The sequence below is a fragment of the Harpia harpyja genome, chromosome 20 (assembly GCF_026419915.1).
Source record: "Harpia harpyja isolate bHarHar1 chromosome 20, bHarHar1 primary haplotype, whole genome shotgun sequence".
NCBI classification, from domain to species: domain Eukaryota; kingdom Metazoa; phylum Chordata; class Aves; order Accipitriformes; family Accipitridae; genus Harpia; species Harpia harpyja.
Window position 1 is genome coordinate 18,893,785 of NC_068959.1, and position 23,036 is coordinate 18,916,820.

The 23,036-nt window shown below is 41.1% G+C and overlaps 1 protein-coding gene across 7 annotated transcripts in view; it reads left to right on the forward strand.

Annotated features, from left to right (window-relative positions):
* KCNIP1 (potassium voltage-gated channel interacting protein 1) overlaps positions 1-17,660 on the forward strand; it is a 475,234-nt gene extending 457,574 nt beyond the window's left edge. For all 7 annotated transcript variants that reach the window (XM_052772081.1, XM_052772083.1, XM_052772082.1 and 4 more), the window contains 6 exons: positions 3,628-3,697; positions 6,467-6,537; positions 8,750-8,857; positions 9,866-9,970; positions 10,546-10,608; positions 12,940-17,660. In XM_052772081.1, the coding sequence (XP_052628041.1) occupies positions 3,628-3,697; positions 6,467-6,537; positions 8,750-8,857; positions 9,866-9,970; positions 10,546-10,608; positions 12,940-12,987 (465 nt within the window). In that variant the 3' untranslated portion in view covers positions 12,988-17,660. The remainder of the gene's footprint in view (positions 1-3,627; positions 3,698-6,466; positions 6,538-8,749; positions 8,858-9,865; positions 9,971-10,545; positions 10,609-12,939) is intronic.
* The last annotated feature ends 5,376 nt before the right edge of the window (positions 17,661-23,036 follow it).

Sequence of the window (23,036 nt, forward strand, 5' to 3'; positions counted from 1 at the left end):
AGTAACCACTTTTCTCGTGACAAAGAAACCAGGCAATAGCTTTTTTATTAGGAGCTTTGGAATGTTTTGAGGATACCCATCTAACCAGGAATTTTGCCATACAGAGTTGGAAAGTTTTGTCTGTAAATGAAGACACAAGGTCTGGTTCTGCAGCCACTGGCTTTAGATAGTCCAGTTGGTCTTTTTATCGCCTTGCTGTGGAACAAGCCTTGAACACTGAGGCTGGAAAAGGGATGGCCCCGGTGAGGTCAAGACCACAGTGCCAGGTTTGGGTTTTAATTGGGACACTTAAACATAACCAGTGGAAGGACAGTTGTCAGGACATGAAGACATAGAGTAAAAGATAATTTCAGGGCTTTTCAAGCAACAAATTTTTGTTTATTTAGCTCAAAACCCTCCCAAATCACTGATGGTTTTCTACCCAATAGTGGGTAGAAGACAGCAAGATTTCTTCTGTATTGGAGGAAGGAACTCAGATCTAATCACCCTAATTTCAATAGCAAACAGGTATATGATTAAGGAACTGCCTCATTGTCACCTGAAGTAGCCCTCCTTGCTCTCCTTCTGTGACTTGCACAGAATAAAGTGATTTCTCTTGTTTGTTCTGTCCTTTTCTGTAGTTAGTGAATACACATCAGCAGCAGGTGATGCTGGCAGATCAGAGGCTTGAAAAAAACACCTTTTTTCCTTTATAGGCTTTTCACGGTGGAAGAATTTCTTGTCAAAGTCCCTTTTGTTCTTAAAACGTATCTAAAGAACTCATCAATAAATAAGTCGTAGACTTGAATCTTTCTCCAGCTTTTTGTGTCACCAATTCAAAAGGATCTTCTTAGACTCCCTGAGTTTACTCACCTCAAATTCAACAACCTGTAATGCTACCAGATTAAGCATTTGTCTGTCTTGGATCTGCAGAGTGGGGTGTAACATGCAGTGAGTGTATGCACCTATGGAAGCTCCAAGCTGCCGGTAGTGAGTAACTATAGCAGTACTGGTGCCAGCCCTGCTTTGCAAACCTTCCTAGGGCCATGACATGCACTCCCAAGCCTGCTCTTCAATGAAGTCCAGGCTGAGCGCAGAATTATACAGAGGTTAGGGGGGTTTCCACCCCAACAGCATCACGTGGTGTAGCAGGCATATTCCAGGTAGTGTAATGTGGCAGTAGTGTGTCTGGATGTAAAGGCTGTACAGCTCTGTGCTCTTTCAAACTCGTTTGTGTTTGTCCCTAAGCTTGCACAACATCTCAGCCTGTACAGAGGCGTGGCCCTCCTAGATGTGTTAGTGCAGAAGAATGAAGTCTTACATGAATTTCCATTACTTTAGGAGGAAAGTCCAGGAGGAAAATATGATATGCTGCCTGAAAACTACCCAGGGTTAGCCAATAGACTGGATTAGCCTTAGTATTATTGAAAAGATCTGAAAAACAGTTTCTATCCTATTTCTCCAATAATTCCAATTAGGATTTATTAGGAAAAGAACAGGGAAACGGGGAGAGAACGCAGTTATGCTGCTGGAAGAGTTAACAGTATGCTGGCATCTTGAATGTGACGTGCAGTCCTGGGCTGCTGTCTCAAAAAGGGTGTGGTGGAAATAGAAAGGTGCAGAGAAGGGATCATCAAAGGATGCTCAATGCCTTCCATGCTTCTCAGAGTGGGATGCTTCAGCCTGGAAAAGAGATAAGAAAGGGAAGATCTACAAAATCACAAGTAGCAGGTAGAAAAAGCATTGGGATCAACTATTTGCTCTGTCTCTCTACACAGGATTTCAGGGCTATCAGGCAAAGTAGTCGGAGTCAGGTTCCAAAAATTGAAAGCTGATGATTCCTTGTGCAAAGGGTTATAGATCTGTGAAACTTGTTGCTGAAGGACCTGTATTAAAATGAGACGGCAACCATAGTGTGACACAGAAAGAAGAATGCATGGAGTGAGTATACTGCCAGTAATTGAACTTTCTTGATCCCAAATCTGGCCTTCAGCTTAATCATAAGCATCAAACCAAGATATATGCACCAGTTCCGTGAGAGATTCTGAGCTAACCTACTCAAATAATCAACCTTCAGCATGTCTACCAGGAGTGGCAGTGCTCTTGCTCCCTCTTCGCTCCATGTGACATGCTGCCTCAACTGGGGCTGAGGAATTTAAATTGCTGTGATGGAGTCAAATGCCTGCAGTAGGGGACAGAGCCACAGTGTCTCTGCCAGTTGGTATTCCTGAATGTGGGAGAAAGCTGAATTTTCTCTATCTATAAGTCTGTGCTCTGTAAAAAAAGGATCAGTGCCATGGTTACTTTATTGTTTTGCTCTGTTTTAGTTTTCAAAATTGGTTGATAGGCAAATCTGTGAGGAAAACTGACATCATCTGGGAAATATTTTATATAATTGAAAACTTCACATAGTCAGATAGCAGTGCTCGAGGCTCTCTGTGATAAATGAATGTGTGTTATAACAGCACTGAGCTGGTGGGGGGCGTGGTAAAGCACCATAGTCAAGCTAAATTTTCTCTTGAATTTTACTTGAATTGTCCAAGTAATTTAAGTTTAAAAAAAGAGTGGAGAGCAAGGAAACAGAATTCACAAAATGGAGACAGTCCTTGTGCTGTTTTTCACCCGTCTCTTCCATTGCCTGTGGTCTTGCATCCTGCTGGGTAAGATCTGAGGGACCTCAGTTCAGATATCACTTGCAGGGTAAAGCACCTGGGGGCCCAGCTCCTCACACCTGCCACGTCTCCCTTTTCACGGGTGCTGTCCAGACTCTGCAAACGTGCCAAGGGAGCACCTGCTACCCCGAACTACCATAATGGCTTGGATTTTGCTTGGCTGTAGCAGAGCAAGGGCAAGCCCTCCAGGCAGGGATCCCCTTTTCTCTTCCTGAATGCTGCCCTGCGGGGCTAGTTAGTTAGTAGGTCAGGACATTCAGGGCAGAAAATCTGCCACCCTCTTCCTAAGTGTTTGCCCTTATTCGAAGCAGCCCAAAGTGAAATGAAATTAAATGCCTTGCATTCTGGTACCAGAGCTTAAAAATAAAATAACCCCACAGGTTGCCAGGTTAGAAAATTTGCATGAGCATTGTCTGGCTTCTCAGAAGTTTATGGAAGACTGAGCAGATAAACAGGTTAAAAATGATCTAATTGTTTTCAGCCTAATACTAATGCTTGTTTGTAAGGACTTAACTAGTATAGTATGTACTGTTAGCCTCCATGGAGCTGGTGTCAGGTATTTGGCTACAGACTTCTGCTGAAGATTAATGAATTCATATACGTGGAGGCATCGGACAGGGAAGTGTTAGCTGGCACTAACATTATTTGTAATTATTAGATGAAAGCTTCATATGACAGAAGGCATGAGCTGCCTTTCTAGGTCGTCCTATAAAACAGTGATTGAACACTGCTGAAAACACTGTTAGAAATGTTAATAATGGTGAACCAAGCCTATGAGATGCTTAAGATGAAATTGCAGTCTGAATTATTTTAATTTCTTCAGCTGCACAGCCTGTGCATCCAGAGCACTGTGAGAACAAGAATGTGATTTGTTTAATTACTCTCTTCGGGCTTGTAGAGTTTTGCAAATGAACCTTTACAGAGCTGGGGGTTTTTTCTTGATTTTTTTTTTTTTTCTTTTTTGGTTTTCCAACAGGAATGTCCTAGTGGGGTTGTTAATGAAGAAACATTCAAACAGATCTATGCACAGTTTTTTCCTCATGGAGGTAAGCGGAGTACTTTGCGTCTGTCAGGTTTATTGAAGCATGCCTTAACATTTATTACTGCCAGCTGGCTGCAAAACTACTTCAGATTAATCTGTGCAAGAAATGTGAATTGAGCTTAAGCTTTGCAGGATCTTAAACAGAAACACAAACATCAAGGTAACAAAATTAAGTTAGGCCCTTTGAACACTTATTTCACAAGAATATAGGCAAACCCACATTAAAGATTGTCCCCAGTTGTCAGCCCTTTATTCCCCAAGTCCAAAATAGAAACTGGGGATTGATGCTTTTTTTTCGTACTGACTTTCTGGATGGCAGAAAGCTAAATCACTTCTTCTCAGTGTGTCTTTGCTTCCTTGCTGTTGGACTTCCATGCGTATAGTATCTAGCACAGAAGAGTCCCAGACCTCATTTTGGCCTACAAATTATCAAAAACCTCCCTAAAATTCTTAAAGCAATTTTTAGTTGATGTGTGAACTCCTAGCTACCTGAAATGATAGTTTTTTATGTTTCTGTGACTAAGGGTTATGTCATGTATTGGATATTAAAGTATTGTATTAAACCTCTCAAATAATGTATGTTCTTGCCTTCTAAAACATAAAGAATCTGTATGTTCTTCTAACTGGATATGTTCTGTGGGGATACTGTTCTCAAATTGAAAGAAATGAGTCGTGTTTAAGTGGCTTTTTAGTAAAAGATTCAGTATTTGAGGTTTTCCAAATATATTCCACTCTATAGTAGCTGCAGAATATGCTCACTGTGGAATGATGACTGAAGCTTCTGCAAGAGTATATGAGTGCATGTGTATTTACTTTAAAAGCAACCAGTAAGGTGTGGTGGTTTGGGTTTTTGGGGGGGGGGGGTGTTGGTTTTTTGGTGTTTTTTTTGGTGTTTCTTTTTTTTTTTTTTTTTTTTAACAAATACGCAAAAATTTAAGTATTTATAATCTTAATGTATTTCTGGATGTTTTGTGTTTTCAACCTAAGTTCCAGTAAGTCCAGGTAGCTGCACTAACTCCTTTAAGTGATCCACCCCAGGTAATTCCTTCCTTCCCATGTGTGAGAAACAATCAGGCACAGAAATTTCATCTTTTCATGGATAGTTAACTTTTTTTCCCCCTGCTGAAGTTGACAAAGACCTGCCTTTTCTTTTTGTGTGTCCCATTCCCTTGCAATGTGATTTTCCCTTTGTTAGTGATGATGGTAGTACAACCATGCTTCATAATAAATCAGTTTAACAGCAGATGTGATTTCCTATTTTACACTGTTTACTTTCGCTTGGTTTTCAAACTGTTTGTATAACCTTCGCATCATAAATTGTGAGATTTCAGATTCCTCAGAGATTTTTTCACTTTTATGGCTTTCTGTACAGATAAACTCTTACATCCCAGAGGTAGTAAAGTAGCTCTGAGTTATAAAAACTTTGTACAGTGTCATCCCAGGCTTGTGATATTTTTGTCACATAGGGCTCCTATCCCTGACAGGTTTTCATTTTTGCTAATCTGTCATCAAATGATACTAGTGATCTAGTATTTCTTAATATACATCATACCCTATTGAAATAAGACCTCTAGTTTAATATTTTTAGTTCATTGTTTAGTTTAGCTTAATAGGAGCTTCTAGTAGGACTGTTCCATAAGTAATTCAATGGTTTTATTCTGGATCTATTCTATTTCAGAATCCTTCTCTTAAAAATGTAGTAGACAATTTATTTTTCCTACAGTCCAGTGCATTCTATCCTTATGGATGACAGTAACTTAAGTGTTTGATTTTTCTGCACACTGTTATACTTTCCTGGATTTGAATAATGTGAAAATATTTAATCATTTCATAGAGATCAGAGTAAAGAGATTCTGGGTCATTCCACCTGACTGCCTGCATAGTACAGGGCACCAGGCTTCACCTGAATACCCATACATTGAGCATGAAGACTTGGGCTTGACTAATGCTGTGTGCTAGAGGCAAAGAATAGAAGAGACAAAAAAAAGTGGGTGGCTGCTAGAATAGCAATGAAATTATTAAGGGAATTTAATGTCAATTGCTTCCATCCTGAAAAGTTGGGCTCTGGTAATACAGAGAGCGGTGTGAATTGCCTCCAGAGCAGAGAACAGGCCAGTAAAGGTCTTAAGGTCATACCCCTATTTGATTTTGTTTTTTCTGCATACCATTACTGCTTTTCCCAGTTACCAGCTATCCTTCACATGGCCATAGAAACTGTTCTTCTCAATAGAAAAGATTTTCTAAAACCAGCAGTTTAAGATTCAAAAGGATGAAAATATGCCTCGGATGAGATTGCTCTTTAACAGTTGTGGGCCAAACTCAAATGATTGGAACTAGACACTTCTGAAGTTGGACAGTCCCTGGGGATCTCTGCTGTATCTCACACAAAGCAAAAACATAGAGGAAGGAAGCACACAAGAGTGCTGCAATCACTCTTTGGTGCTTTTCCTGCATTTCCCACCAGAGCTAATACTCCATTTACCCCAGAGACTCTCTTTGATGGTTTTGAGGGTTTTTTTTGCTCATTCTTTCAAGTACAGCCCCATATTCCAAATCGTTTCTACTGTAATAAAAGCTTTTACATTTCAAGGCTGTTTTAAGGGGGGGCAGGGGGATTATACAAGTCCATGTTAACAGTTACTGATTCATAGAGTATCTGGCAATGCTACGAGATTGTTTTTTATACAAAAGGAAAATAAGGTCATGAATGTTGTTTAGAGCCATTAGTGTATAATGAACCATTGTACCAATCAGTGCCCTTTGTGTTTTTCAGATGCTAGCATGTATGCACATTATCTCTTCAACGCATTTGACACTGCACAAAATGGCTCAGTGAAGTTTGAGGTAATTGTTTTGCATCCTCCTTTGGTGTCCCTTTCTCAGTTCTGTGGTTTTAAGCTTTTCCATCCATCCTTCATTGTAAACTAGTAGGACTTGCTGGATTATGGGTTAGAGGTTTCAGTCTAAAATCAGTTGATATTTTTAAATGTGGTTCCCTTTAGTTTATTCAGATGCAGTTGCATGTTTCCTTTCACTAAAGAAACGTAAAGATCGTGTTAGTCAGTATCACAGGGAGAAAGTGCAGAGATTTATGTAGCAGAGAGGAGTGGTTGAGGACAGTCCCATCTGAAAAGAGCTGAGTGGCACAGATAATTTGGATGTCAAAGAAAAGCCAGTACATCTTGTACCTTCTGCAGTCATCATGCATTGCATGATTGAATTGTTGTATTTGTACGTTCCTGGAATATGGTTTTGGGGTTTTTTTTTGTTTGGTGTTTTTTTTTTTTACGCTTATTTGATATCTTGAACAAGCTGCTCAGGTACTTGGTACCAATGGAAGCTAAATCTACCCTTTAACTAAAAGGCTTGTTGCTGTGCCTACAAATAGGTATACTTCAAGCTCACACACATAGTTGTAGGAGTGCAGCAGAGGGATATGTTAAGTCATAGACTTGTGGAGGATGAAATTCATCGTTTCAAAGACAGTTTACTGTAACTGTAAAACTAGAAATCATACACAGTCTTGCCTTTGCTGTCAAATGGCCAAGAACTCTGGTTATTTCCAGGTAAGACTGAGAAATTTGTTCATTTATCAAATGTAAAATGGGTATGTTACCGTATGTATATGTGTGTCTCTGCAGTGATGGCTGCAGTGGGAGTTTTGCATATGGTAGCTACTCAGTAGTTAGAGGCTTCCAGAAATGTAAACAGACTGAGACACAGGAAATTGCTTAGATAAGTATTTAAAAAAAAAAAAAAAAAAAAGTGCTGAGCTTTCCTTCCTGACAAACCTGTCTCTTTAGTGGTTGTCAAACATAAGCATTTTGTCCCTTTTTTTGTATTGTTCAGCAAATTCAAATTCCTCTGAGCCTTGGGAAAAAGGAGCAAAGGTTTCTAAGCAGCGATACACTGCCTCATGTGGAGCTAATGGAGATAACATAGGAAGGACTAAGTACATTAAATGAGGTATCAGGAACTGTATAGCTTTGTTAGCTTGAAGCTCTGCCTCTACTAATAAATCCCTGTAGCGATGCTATTTACAGTGTCTGAGCCACTGTGCAGTGTAAACAATAAATCAAAGTTATTGGAAGCAGTAAGTTTACTGTAAACAAAAAATACGATTAAAATGCTGTGTCCCAGACTGAGTAGTTAGTGGCAAGAATCGCATCTGGTCAAGTCTGACAGATTTTGCTAGAGAACAAAACCTGAGGCTCCCTGTGTTAGAGGAGTTTGGGACCTCTCCATCTCTCTCAAGGCGGGCACAGAAAAAATGCTGAATTTTCTTCCTTCTTTGCTGGTACCCTAGATCTGGAGGTAAGAAGGCATTGGTTTCTACAGTTAAGAGTCCAGCTGTTTTTAACCAGGCAGTGACAATCTGAGTGACTCATTCTTGCAGCAGAGCATTTCTAGGAGAGAAATGGCAACTGGAGCATCTGGCAGTGCTCTTAAAAACCAGACATGTATTTTGCCATGCTTACATTTGTGCAGTATTTGGAATTAGAGCATGATAAATTTGGATGGGTAGCAAGGAAGGTATCCTAGCTTCTGGTCGTGAGCATGCCGTGCTTCTCCTGGCAAGTCTGGGGAGCCAGAGCAGCCACTGTTCTATCAACTTGAGGATCTAAGTCTGCCCATCTTGGACTGGATCTGCTCTTAATCCCATGCTGTTTTCACAACCCTTACCTCAGGACTAGGAGAGTTTAAGGCTGCAGCACCCATTAGGTCTTCCTGCCCTTCAAGCCTTGCTAAGCTGCCTAACCCATACCATAAGCTTGGCTTTTACCTTGGCTGCAGTTGAGTACTTGAGGACTTTTCTGATTTTCTTGGTTACATCATACACATTTATTAGTGTGACATTTCTCAGATCATCTTAGTGAATGCCACGTCCATTGAATACAGTCAGAGAGGACACATTTTTGGAAAAGGGAGTTAGAAGAGATTGATAACCATATACTCTATCCTAAAAGGAGAAGTCTTTTAACTGGCATTATATAGAGAAGGTGACTTAGAAAAGGATGTTACAAAAATTCACACTTCTTTCTCTGCCTCGAACCAGGATTTTGTGATGGCATTGTCCATTTTGTTGCGGGGAACTGTTCATGAAAAGCTAAGATGGACGTTTAATCTGTACGACATAAATAAGGATGGCTATATAAACAAGGAGGTAAGGCTGTTTCTGACAAATGTGGTTGATTTCTGAAGAGAGCCGACTGGTTTCTGTTACAGAGCACAATTAATTTTACATGCCGCTAATTAAATGCAAATCAGACTGGACTTAAGCATTTATCTATGTCTAAGTAAAGTGCACAGTGATCTTATACTACATGATTTTGTAGACATATTTTCCTATATTATAGCGCCTTTAATGGATTGCTTTAGTCAGGAGCAAAATCCTAGTTACAGCTATGAGCAACATAACCTTCACGAAGGGAAGGATGACGGTCACAATAACTACTCAGTGACTGACGCACAAGGCGTTTCTGGCTGTACTGGGAGGTATGGTGTGGGCTCACCTGAAACACTAAAAGCCCCCAGCACCACTCCCAAATCCTGCATTATCATCTGGTTTTATCTTCTTATCTGGTATTGCCTGTTCCCTTTGTGAGAAGCCTTGCTTTTGAGCATGGTAATCTTGAATATTTTGCAAATACATTTTGGTGTATCTTGTCAAAACTGTTGTGTGTACCTGGAGGGTTTGTGGTTACTGTTACTGGTCGTGGAGTTGTGTGGCAGTTTGAGAGAGGTGTGGAGAAGGGCCGGGTTCCCAGTGAGTGTTGTGAAGGTCCCTGGTCCTGGAGGAGGCTCTGGGACAAGGTCGGTGCCGCAGTGCTCAGGACTGAGCATGCCACTTGCAGCCCAGCACCATCCCCAGCAGCTGCCATGTCAGAGCACATGTCCTGCAGTGCTGCCTGGCCAGAGGAGGGAAGTGAGCACTGCAGGAGCATCCAACACGCCTGTGGCAAAGTCATGGCACAGTCAGAAAGAAGCACTTGGTTTTTATAGATGGACTTGTATATGATAATAGATCTGTCTTCATGCACATGCGCAGGCATTCTCTGTGCTGTTTAGTAACAGGAGAGGAGGGTGAAGAAAAGGCTAGTAAAAGAAAGAAATGTGCGATCATTTCCATTAATTTCCCTTTTGTGTTTGTGCTGGCATGCCGCTGCTGCAGGAAATGATGGATATCGTAAAGGCAATTTATGATATGATGGGAAAGTACACGTATCCAGTGCTCAAGGAAGATGCGCCAAGGCAGCATGTAGAAGTATTCTTCCAGGTATTTCCTTTTTATGTTTTTCTTAACATTTGAGCTATGCACTGATATACTTTACAGTAAAGTTAGCCCCAAGTTCAATCCTGTGTGCCACTATATATTCCAAAATAAACCCTAGCAGCCATTCAGCCTAACACTGCAGTGTCTGCTTATTTCCTGGCTCCAAAGGTATCTCATTTGTCTCTTAGCCCGACCCTTTGCATTGGGATGTGCCACATCCATCAAGTCTGAAGCTTCTGCATGTGTTGCAGCCCTTCTGTGCTGCTTCTCTCAACTGCCCCTAAAGAGAGACAGGAATATGGGTGCTGGTTGGTGAGGCAGTGAATAAAGAAACGATGTAATAAGGGCAAAAGTTGCTGTGTATGTCAAGGATGGAATAGTTGGAGATGACCTCAAAAGCGCTCCAAATACCAGAGTAAACAAGTCCTTAGCAGTTGGCAAATTTCACCAATGACACTGAGTCTGTAACCTAAGCTTGTAAAGTGCCCTGGGTTTATTCAGGTTGCATGAACTAAGATATTATAGTATAACTGCAGTGTTACCTATGGAAGCAATTTTTTTTTTTTTTTATTTTGCAGAAAATGGATAAAAACAAAGATGGTGTCGTAACTTTAGATGAGTTTATTGAATCGTGTCAGGAGGTAAGGACAAAATTATAACTGCAATGAAAGGTCTAGCTCATGTCACAGCGTTTGCTTTCTCTTTGGACAAACCCCATTTGAAACAAGATGCTGCTCAGGATCCTGGGTTTCCTTTGCTCTGTGAAAAAAACAGCTTCAGGATTGAGTTTCTGGTGGTACTCAGTGAAGCCTGTCACTGAATAGCGAAGTAGGGTCAGGCCGGTCATGGGAGAGGGCCTCTTCATTTCCAGTGGTAGTGGCCAGTGCTTTTATTTTCCCGAGTGAACTGCAGTACCCGATTCTGTAGACAAGCAGATAACTCTAGAGAAAGCTCATAATGCCCTTAAACTTTTTTAGTGTATGGTGTGGTTTTTGTTTGGGTTTGTTGGTTTTTTGGTTTGTTTTTTTTTTTTGAGGCTGTCTCTGTTGATATCGTCCCCTGGATGTCATTAGCAGGTACCATGTTGCTGGAGCTGCCTAGAGCCAAAGGTCTCTCAGAATCTTGTAATTACAGCACTGACTTATAAAACCAGTTGATGTTTTCATGGTCAAACATTAAAAGTAAATGCTGTCATCATAGCAATGATTCATCTTCTTTTTCTGTTTTGGAAGTAAGCTTCCTCTTGCAAATTCCATACATTAGGTTGGCTGTAATAAACATTTGCTGGTATTTTTAGCACTGGCACAAGGACAAACATCCTCATTAACATGCAATTGGCCAAGTGTCTGTTGTCTTAGACTGTAATTAGCAGTGTGAATGTTTGCTCAGAGATATCTCTAATATGTAATCAGTACAATAATGGCCTCTGCACTTTAGAAAGTTTACATTGGTGCAAATAATTGCATACCAGCCTTACTGTGTTTTTTACTTTTCCTGGAAAAATCTTTCCTGTTCTGCAGTCAGACGGCTCTCCTGTACCTGAGCAATGGGAAGACACTCACTGTTGAGGGCTAGGATGGCTTCCCGCTGTTTCTGTGTTAAGGCTGTCTCTGGCAACGACCAAATTACTCCTCAGTCAGGGACTTCGGGCAGCAAAATCCTTGTTAGCGGATGCATAATACAAGGCTAATTTTTTTTAGTTACTTCATTCTTGGTCCCTCCTGATTGTTTAGCTTATTTTTGGCCTTGTCTTTAATTTGATCATTTGTGTTGTGTATTATTTCTCACATTCATAATTTGCCTTCAGTCTGGATGCATGTGTATGATTAGTGGTCTCAGTATTGAAGCAGCTTTACTCCTAACTGTGAGTTTGTTTAATGCTCTGCCCTAGTTTGGGTTTAGCTCCTTCTGTTGACATACTTGCACTAGGAGCTGTGCAGACTGATCCACTGTCATGTGTGGTTTCCTGGCAGATAGGAGCAAACCGTGCAACTTTTTTTTTTTTTTTTTTCTCCCCCCTTCATTATGAGAAACAAACCAAGGTGCACTATAGTGCATATGTCTGCCATTTCTGAGAATATGGCTCATGAGCAGTGAACTCCTAGCGTTGCTTTGGAGAGGATGATTGGTTTCCCGTGCAAGGTGATACCTTGTACTAGTACCCACCAAACTGTTAGAAGTGAGGTGGATAGATGGATGCAGCCTCAAAATGAGACAGAGGAATGTGATGCAATAGATCTCTTAAGCTGCTTAACGTGGAAAATTATTTTCGTGTTACAGGCAACCAGTTATTCTAACTTTTGGAATACTGAATTCCTGGGGGGGGGGGGGGCAATGGAAATCGCCATGATGTTTTTTAATATTACTCTGGTTATTACCTTGAAGTACAATTTCAAGACTTCATGAGAAAAAATCCAGGATTTCCCTTGTGTGTCTCCAACTTTCTTATTTGGATCTAGGAACCTAGGAGAGGCTGAGACTGCATGTATTTTGGGTTTGAGCTGGTTGTATTTCTGGAATGAAGTGGTCTTTCAAGGCAGCTTGCTTATCAGTTCAAAACCTGCAATTTCATTTGGACTTTTGAAGCATATTAGCTACGTGAATATTTGCATATTCAGGATCAATGAAATGCAGTTGGGGCACTGAAGTCTGAGGGTTCAGTACAGTCACCAGCTCAATGCTGGTGTCTGGCTTTCTTCAGTAAAGCACAGTCCATGCTGGATGTCAAGCTTATGAGAAGATCCTGTACTTGCATGCCTCAAATGAAGTAAGGTGCCAAAGTAAGAGATGACTTCTTTGCTGAATCGGGACCTGATCACTGAATCAGTTCCAGCTCACTAAGGATGAAAAGCATTACGAAAGCAAGGCTGTTGCTTGCAGTAGCAGCTGCAGAGCCCCTCCTGTGCCATGCAAAGTTATGAGTCATGCTTGTCAGTGCTGGTTTTACGAAAATATCTTCTTATTGCTTTCAGGACGACAATATCATGCGATCTTTACAGCTCTTTGAGAATGTGATGTAACTATGTCTCGTGAGCGCTGGAGGAGTCAAAGACTTTCTGTGTAACAAAGATCTCCTTTCTGGGTGAAAGCTTTTTACAATTCAGCCATGTTCAGTGTGTGAGGATTTTGTATGACATCTCCAACCAAATGGCAACCGATGCAACTGATCCCACCTCTTCTCCCCAAGAGATGCCGGTGGACCTTTGTTTCGTTTTGGAAGCATGTGAATATTTTAATAAATCCTGACAAGAGAGAACTGCTGCTCAGAGCTCAATGAGTAATATACAGCGTTGTTTGCTAGGCACAAGTCCTGCTTTTAATCTAGCAAGCTTGATTACATATGATAGCACATGTCAATAGCTTACTCAGCCATTTATTGCAAGTGAAAAGTTCAGTCTATACTACCATACGGCAAAATGTTTTATGAATGCCTTGCCGTTAATCTGCTTTGACAAAAGTCAAATCTACCAGGGCGGTCTGTAAAAAGTGAACAGTACATGTACCTAGGACATTAAGCAGACAGCCTGTGTAGCCAATGTCCTCATTTCTGCAGAGATCCCGCTTCTCCTCTCACATGCACTGGTGCCACCATGCTGAGTTTGGTGGAGTTTTTCCTGAACACATTAACCAGAGGATCTTCATGCCAGGGTGAGCCAGAAAGGAGCAAAACATGTGTTTGCACATATAAATATCAAACTACAGAACAAATCCTGTTCAATGATGGTAAGTTCTTGCAAGACTGGGCAGGTTTATAAAGGCTGATACAGGAAGATGAATACCTGCTTTGGTCCCAGCCACCTTTGGCAGTCCCAGCACGTGGTGGGACACCAAGTGATTCTCCAGTGTGCATCTCAGCAGCACCCATGGTCACGTGCTGTGGTCCTTCTGGTGTAGTTTGGCACACGCTTCCTAGGTTCATCATTTGAACATTTGTATTTTTCCATTGGACATTACAGTAAAGTGTTACCCACCTTATGGATTTATTTAAGCTTTCCAGTTTTACTTAGTGCAGAAAAGCGTGCAGATGATGCAGCTGTGTTTCTGCATGCAGACCTTGGCACCCACAAAGTGCCCTGTAAGTTTAATTGGGAGCTACTTAGTTGTTATTAGTCTCAGAATCAGCTGCCAGGCCCCTGTGTCCCTTTGGGTAGTTTAACATTTTCTATAGCAAAATCTTTTTTCCTACAAGGCAGTTGCATGACTTGTACAAGTCGCATTTCCTTACTAATGCCAAATAGAACATTGGTTTGGGGCTTTGTTCTTTTTAATTAGTAAAACAGAAAGAATCATGCAGTGAATTTATACCAAAGTTGGATTTTGCCCAGTCAGTTATTTGTCAGCTGAGGAACATGTCAGAGCCTGCTTTGCAGAAGACTCTTAAGAAAGCTAACACACCAGAATGCTGTTGCAGTCTCCAGGCAGCCGATGGCTGAGAAACCAAGGGAAGGAGGGAACAGCCAACTTTCCAGCTGCTCAAACCACACAGAGAGGAGAGTCCCTGCTGTAGTGCTACATTGCTCCCATCCAGTAAGCATATATTTTTATTATATCAGATACTATATTACAAATACACTGTTAGCAGTGAAGATATATTTTAAAAATTATGTAAGTGGAAGCTTTTTATAATACAAAATATATAGAATGCCTCATTTCTGTAGCCCTATATTTTATAAAAATTTAATCTATTGAAGTATTTCTGATTATAGAAGTAGGTCTGATCAGTACTAGTGTAATGCTATGCTAATTCCCCAAGATAGGACATTTTCCCCTTTTACTGTGCTCCTCCGCACACTTCTGTGTAGTCTCAATTTTATTTCTTTAAGTTGCCCACTTGTCATCAAAAGTGCTATTCAAGGGAGTGAAGTTACATGTACACAGGAATGACACCCTAGTCTATCCTGTTTATTGCTTTTCCTACAAATACCATTAATGAATTCCTTCCTAGCAATGATACAGGGCACAGAAACTCCAATAACGTGCTGTGATTCACAGAAGTGGTGCAATGCTCTGAGAGTAGCCTTGTCCTCTGGTTGTCCGGTATTGTCTGTTTAGTTTTTATTTAATAGGCACTTGATAAAGACATCAGCTGAAATAATGCACGATGTTTACACTGTTCCTTCTTGATTCTTCTTGCAATCACTGCAGCAAATGACAGAATTTAATATAATGAATAACCTGCTTTTTTCCCCACACCCAAAGAGCATTTGTCTATTATCAGTCTAAGCAGTTAACTTCAGCTGAGGGAAAAGTGGTCAAGATAATGGAAAACAAGCATTTGCATTGGGCTAGCACAGTGCCTTTCTCCTCCAACAGTGTTGCTCCAAATGTGCTCTTAAGATGGCACATAGAGCCTGAAAAGTTTTGAATGCGCCCTTTTCAAAAGAAAACGTTATTAGTTGCATGATACTATGGTCCCTGAAGCTAAATTAATTTCTGGAGTTAGTGTGATGAATTTGGCCTCAGCTGTGTTTTCTGTGTCTCCACTAGCAGAAGTGCTATATGGGTGGTGCGGGGGTGCCTGTGTCATAGGGGCCGTAACTGCTTTCTCTTGAGCGTGGCTCCAATCTGTCAACATACTTCAAACATTTGGATGTTAGTCTCAGTATGTGCTTAAATGCATTGCTGAAATCAGGCCACCATTAGTGACCCTGCAGTTTTGGCATCTCCTTTTCTGCTCCACTGTGTCAGTTTTCAGCTCCCAGTAACGGTGGGGGTGCATTAGGCAGAGAGGGAGATGCTGAAAGCTGCACTGGTCCTGATTCTGCCCTTGAGGCATAACTAGCTTTGATTTTGGTCTCGCAGGAGTCCAGACCCCACCTGTGCATACCTGATGTTCAGCCCTGGGTTGCTGCCTCTCTGCTCCACTTGAAGTCCATTGTAGCTGAGATAGGAGGATTTGCAAAGTGACATGCAACAGTTGTGTTTTCACATAGCTCTAATTGTAAATTCTGTCTGTGGCACAGTCATTGACTTTGCGAAACCATTTATTATCCTGTGTTTGTCTCTGATCCCACCGATATCAGCCAGAGGCTGGTATGCATCAGTGCATAGAAGGCCTCTGGGTTTTCCATGAGCAGCATATGTGCATATGGCATGTGTGCTCCAGCCAACAGATGACAGAGATCCAGTGACTGTGAGAGAATCGTACTCTGCATGGAAATGTCTTTGGGTTTGTTTTTTATGTTTTCCGTGAATGTTACTTTGCAAACTTGCAAAGCCTCCCATCGCTCATAAATGGGGCTTGCAATATTTATGGCAAATACTTACTACGACGGCTTTCTAAATAAAACATAGTATGCTATTCTAATCTCATGCCATCATAAATCCTACTGCCAGTATGCGGAAGGTAGTTACTATGCTGGCTTCTAAGTTACAGTTAGACTATCTGTCAGTGCTATCAGCTGTGCAAATTTTCTCAGAGTTGTGAATGTTTAAATAATGTCTGAATCATTAGTTTGACTGTTTCATTAGCTACAAACATTAGTCTGCATCTTCATGCCAGTATTTTCTAAAAAAAACCTTTCTAACATGCATTTTAGGCAACAATCTGTTGAACAATAGGAATGTGATTAATGATAATGCAAAAAAAAATGTAACGTGCCTGTTACCGTCAATGTTTGTTTTCCTGTTACTTTGAATGCATTGCAATATTGTGAGTAATCATGAGTTGAGCTATAAACCTGAGGTACAGATATCCTAAGGTTCAAGTATTGTGGGCGGAACTTTGGCATTGCCTGACTGCGACACATGTTGAGAACAAACATCTGTGTGTCCATGTGTGACCTCTAATAAGATGGTAGCAGCAGTGCAACAACCTTTTTTTCTTCTTCATGGAAGTGCCATGAAGGACCTAAGGAAATGTGCAAATAATATAAATTGCGATAACTAAAGCCATGTTAATGGAGCAGCAATGCATAGCTTCACTCTTACAAATGCTATTCTCCAATGGCAATTTGTATTAAATTTTGTTGAATGGTTTTAAAAATGTTGGTTTTAATAATAAAATGAAAATATCTGTAGGAGGGTGTCCTTTCTTAAGCACAGTATGTACTTTTTTCTTAAGGGACACTGTCAGGTTAAAAATTTACAGTGAAACTTTCAAAAGCAGGACTCTTACAAATGCATATCTATCTGCATAGAGGCTGTTAAACTGCTGAACTGTGCTGTGAGCGTAACATTTACATGCTAATGATTTATTTGCATCACTGATTCAGGGGTGCTCTTATATCTGGTGCGGTGACATCCACCTAGCTGATAGTCTGGCCCTTGTGTAAGTAAGAGATCAAAAATGTTCTACCTGCATCACTGATAGTATCTCAGAGTAGTAAAAATTGAAAGCTTACAGGCATGTCTTTTATCTTCAGTGTTTTTGCTTAAGTATAACCAGGAGAACAGGCAATTGAGTTGAAGAAAAATGCAAATGCTATTTTTATTTTAGAGATAAGAAAAATAAAACCTCGCAGTGTCCCTTTAGCTCTGCTTTGTTGTAAACATCCATTCTGACACACAGAGAAACGCAGAAGAAATTTTGCGAGACTATATATATGTGTGTACATATATATAAATATTTAAAAAAATTTGCTAAACTCCATTCTGTAGGGTATAATATGTCTACCAGCACATCCCAGGAAAAAGAACATTCTCTTGCATACGTGCAGAAATGTGAAAATAAAGTTGTCTGTGTGAAACGTGGTATTGGTCTCACTCCAGTGCCTAAACAGGTTGTGTTGCCCAGCTGACCGCCCCCCTGCCCCAGGCCAGCTCTTGGCTGCGCAGACAGGGAGCGAGCGGCCTGGGGACAGCCACCTCTGCTACTGAGGCACCAGCCTGCTCGGAAGAGACAACAGTTCCCTGTGGAAAATGCCAAACCTGACTTCTTGCTGTCTCTGCAAGGAAAAGGTGTTGAAGCTGCCTGTTCAGCACCTCTCACTAGCTCTGAAGTGCACCCAGCTGCTGCCAGGCAAAGCATACTCTGGCTCACCGGCACGTGCGTATGCTTTTTATTCGTTTTTCAGCACCAGGTTTGCTCGAGTGGCTGTCTGAAGTCTTAGTTTACTGCTGTGAGATATTAGACATCTCTGATTTTATTCTCAGCCCATCACCCTTGCAGGCTGAGCATCTCATCCTGCTGCTTGCATGGTCTGGGGCGTTGCATCTGATGGTTTGAAGGGACAGTGGGGAAGAGGGCAGGTATGCACTGGTAATGAGGGCTGTCCCCACAGCATCTCTGGGAACGTCCTCCAGAGCACGGTAGGGTGAAACTGAGGCATATGCCACAGCTCAGCACGTGAAAAAGGTTACTTTTGAATGCAATAATAGTTTTTTCTTACTGTGAGATTAATTCTGTAATCTTTGCTTATCCACACAGCTCCAGCAAAGCTGCAAAGGGAAGAAGTCTGGACATGTTGGTGCATGAAGATCCACTTCTCTGCGCAAGTAGAAGTTACCGGCTAGCCGATCCTCTTGCATTTGGGGCCAGAAGATGCATCTGAGATGGAGAAACATGGAGAAACCATGCAGCATGCTGGGGAAAGTGAGGCTTGTATCCTGCTAGAGTGGGATATGACTAGGAGCACTGTGGGGTAGCAGGTATCTGTTGGTCTGCAACCTAGATTTAATTTAACAAATTGCTTTAAGAGAAGAAATCCCAGATTATCATCATCTCTAAAGCCAAATATCTGGAATCAATTCTGAGACGTCCAAGCCTAAGTGGAGCTGAGCACTCCTGCTGGAAAGAGGGCAGCTTGTTAGCTTTCTGTCTTCCATCGTGAATTAGCTCCTTAGCTGCAGCCTGTCTAAAACCACAGCATGTGCCCTTCCATTCAGTGCTCAGGGTTATTTCAACTCCTTTGCCTTTGTAAAGCAAATTCAAACTGTTGACAGTCAATAGAGTGACAGCAGACAAGTACAGAGGACATGAACAAGGCCATGGGACAAGGTGACTTATATCTAGCACGATCTTCAGTCATTTAGGCTAAATGAAAGGAATATGCGAGAAAGTCTTTGTAAATAAATGTTTTTAAAAATAAACAGAAACAGCCAAACAGATTTGAAGACACAGCTGCTAATTGTCTGTGTGACACTAATTAAAGGTTAAAGAATAATAAAAATGCAGTTAAAGTAAAAACAAATTGGTGAGGCATCGGTAATAGTGATATTAAATCCTCAATGTATTTAAATGCTCAAGTTAACGTGGGAGGTTATCAACCACAACAGACCAGTCAAGGATAGACATCCCTTTATAAACTACCCATGTAGTAAGTATAATGAAATCAGGTGTCATCTGAAGCCTGATATTTGCTTGTCTGGAGGTGATAGCGTTGAGGCCAGCTGAGGTGATGGTCACTCCAGTCTGCACAGCACTGGTAAATACATACCAGTTTCAAGTGGCAGTTTCTCTCGTAGAATTTTGTCCCAAAAGTGTGCATCTTGCAAGTCAGGAGTTAGGGTGATTTAGATGGAGGGGGTCAGGCACTGTCACCTCCCCATGGGGCTCTCCTGTTCGGATATATCAGTTGGTCTCGTACAAAGAGTTGGCCACAATTTCAGCCCCTGAAATAACCCAGCTGTGGGATAGCTCTCAAATATTTTAAAAAAGAAAAAAAGGAGGTTAAGATAAATACATACGTACATAAGAGGTCTAGATCCTTCACCTGCATTCACATTTACCAAATCCAGGTATATCATATCTGTATATATGTGTACTACTCTGATTTTAGATTTGGAAAAAAAGAATAGTAATCAAATGGGACTGAGCAGCCTTGTGTTTGCTCTGAATTATGCTGCCATTTTTTTTTTCAGTTTTACCATGATAATTTTTAATACTGTTTGTATCACATCATAGCACAGACCCTGGGGTAGCGTTAGCTAACAGGAGCTGTCCCAGTAATGATTCTTGCTCTTCTCAGAATGAACGTCAGGTGCCGTATAAGTGGCACTTATCCCATGCACTGTCTTTCAGCTAGGAAAATAGGTTTGTTTCTGTAAAAATTAATTACCCTCACCATAATTCACAGCTCCTGCTTAAATAACTTGTGTTTAAGCAGCAAATAAATGGATGGCTGGGTTTCAGAAGGTAAGGTCTGACGGGGCAGTGAGGGGACTGTGTGTGCACTGGCGTGTGCTGCCTGCTAGATGTCACCGAGATCCCTCCTGTGTGCGGCCAGGGCCAGCCAACAGAGCAGGCAGATTCCAGCGTGGATCGCATTTAATTATCCGAGGGGCAGACGTCAGGTGTCACATAGTGCTGACTTAACCACTTTCATACATGAACACCTTCGACAACTGGCTTTGAGAACTAATTAAAAAAAACAGATCCATGTAATACTTTTTTAAGAAAAGTGGTCATTAAAAATATGTCTAAAAATATATCTAAGAGTAGGGAAGGTAAACTTTGAAGAACAGAATCTAGGGGAAATTAATAATTTCTAATTCACAGAAAGAGAACTGAAGCAAAATTCTGTGTCCTTTCATCCCATCAGGTCTGCACTGGGATCAAGCATGGGAGCTGTATAAGTAGAAATCCTGTGTGTCCTAATTGATTGGAGAGCTGGAGATGGACCTACCCCTGCTGCTTGGGCCAGGAGAGGCTGGTTCTTTGCAAACAGGAGACCTGTCCCACTCACCCTTTGAGAGCTGGAAAATGAACTGAGGATCTCCAGATCCTCAATGGAGGTGGTTATTTCCGGCCTGTTTTGTTTAAACTTTCCTTTTTCTCTTGCAAAAGAAAAGCATGTCTTTCTCCATCTGTTCTTTCTTGTAGGTACTCAGAATCACTGTGGGGCTCTGGCTGGAAACCCCCATGGGGGGAAGGTGCCTCCTGGCAGCACAGAACAAGATGCCATATTTGATTGTGAAATCCCCTGGGAACTCATCTGCTGTTCTGTCCCTGGGGTTGCATTCGGCCTGCGTAGGCAGCTCCCCATGCTGCACGCAGAGGCCTGTGGAAGAGCCAAGGTGGTACCGGGGTAATCTGCACTCCTAATTCAGGACAAGGGCTTCTGTGAGAAACTGGCAGTGCTTCTGGTAGTGGGGAGAGGGGAGTATTTCCTTTAAAAGCCTGGGACACTTTTAAAGATACTTCTTGTTGGGATTTGCAACCACAGACAGAGAGTGGGGACAGGGTTGCAGCACAACAAAGCAATGTTTTGCTCATAGGAATCAGTTCTGACCTGAAGTCCAGCTGCAGAAGAAAATCAGCCCGGATGGTTACTGCCCTCACCTAAGGCCAGGAATCCAGATAAAGAAATGTAAGAATGAGGCCATTCTGGTCAGCCTGAACACTCCTCGCGAAACCCTGTGACCATCCTTCCCTATGCCACAGGCTTGCTTGTGACCATATCCACTGTCTCCAAGACTCAAGCTACAGCTTGGGTTCCTCTCTCTGCGACTGAAGGGGGCATAAGAATGATAAAGCCACATTGCCACTTTCCTGTTTTTTTTAGAGTATGTGTTTAGTCTTTATATTTGCAGGGAAAGCCAAGGAGCATGTATGCTGATGTTGTGAAGGATGGAGGTGAAAGCACTGCTGTTAGTAATGTACAGTCAACTCTTCTGTTAAAATGTCTGTGAAAAGTTAGCACTGATCCGGAACCTTCCAGAACGATAGTAAGTTATTAGAAAGTGTTGATTTAAAAAAATCAAAGATTGATTTTATAATCCCAGGGTTAGATTGACTTTGTTGACATTTTCACAGAAACTTATCCAACCTTTTTGTTCTAATTACTTCATTGATTTATTTATAAATCGATATAAATTGAAAATATATAACAATGTAAGCATACAAAGAGATGGAAGACAGCACAATGTTTTCTGTCTGAACAGATGTTCTAAAATTTAGAGAACTCAGAACATGAAGAAGTACAACAGACTTACGTTTCCTTCACATGGTACGAGCTGTTGTGGAAAACGATTTGCCACTAAGTTACCAACCAGTTCTATGTAAGAAAAATAATATGAATTTTAGTGGATGAGCATTGCACTGATGGGAGAAAAGACCTATCTGTGCTGTAATTGATAGTTAGTAAAACTCCTTGGAAAAACCTCTGTGTTTCTATGACGAACGGAGCTGCAAAAATACTTCTAAGTTGTTCTCAATTTTTGTTTCAGATTTTTTAGAATTTATCTTGAATTTGCCTTATATTTGTTTTATTTTGCACTAAGCTGTGATATTGTAATGCTAAAATCTTTAAGGACATCTGCTACATACAAGTTATTGACCTGTTTTCTAGATCAGTCTCCTTTTGTATCCAGATGAAACAGCTGGACACAAGCAAACAAGAGACACTTTGAAATGAAAAGAAGGTAAGAGATTTTAATCAGAGCAATGCCTTGCAGTTATTTGAGCAATAAAATAAAATTAACAGAATATTTAAGCTTTTAGTTTATGTCTTACTGTAGCAGTGAATATCTTAGTGCATGCTATTAAGTAATGTGTAAGAATGCAAAACCAGGAAAATATGGTCTAGATTTTGGCAGCTTCAAAGTTCAAAAGCAGAATTTCAGAACTTGAAAATTCACATTTCTGAGAGCACATTTAATCCCCATTTGGAACAGAAATCTCATTACAGCCTGTGAAGAGGATATTCCAGGGCTCGAGCCACCCTGCTTAGCTGGGCAAAAAAAAGATCATTGCAGAAATCAGTGTGACATTGCAGAGACCTGTAGGTAATTTTAGATACAGTAACAGCCATGTTCAGAAATTGAATAGACAAGGACAGACGTACTGTTCCTTTACTGTAGCTTTACTATGGGTTTGGTATGGTATTTATTATACTTGTATGATCTCTGTGTTGACGTTATCTGAACACCTTGCCATTTCCTGTGCATATCTCTAGAGCCACTGGTTAGGCTGTAAGGTGCTGCCTCGTGCCTGCATTTGTGTAGGAGCTGAGAAAAGCCATATGATTGTGGAGGTAATTTTGACAGGGCTGGAAACTAAGCCAATCTTTCACATACTAGATGAGTACTTGTGCATTAGCTATTCCTTTCCTCCAGGGACAAGTCCATGGAGTAAAAAGATGTCCTGTTGTAGGGGTTTGGAGAAGGTTAGCAGCAATGGGCTGGAGCT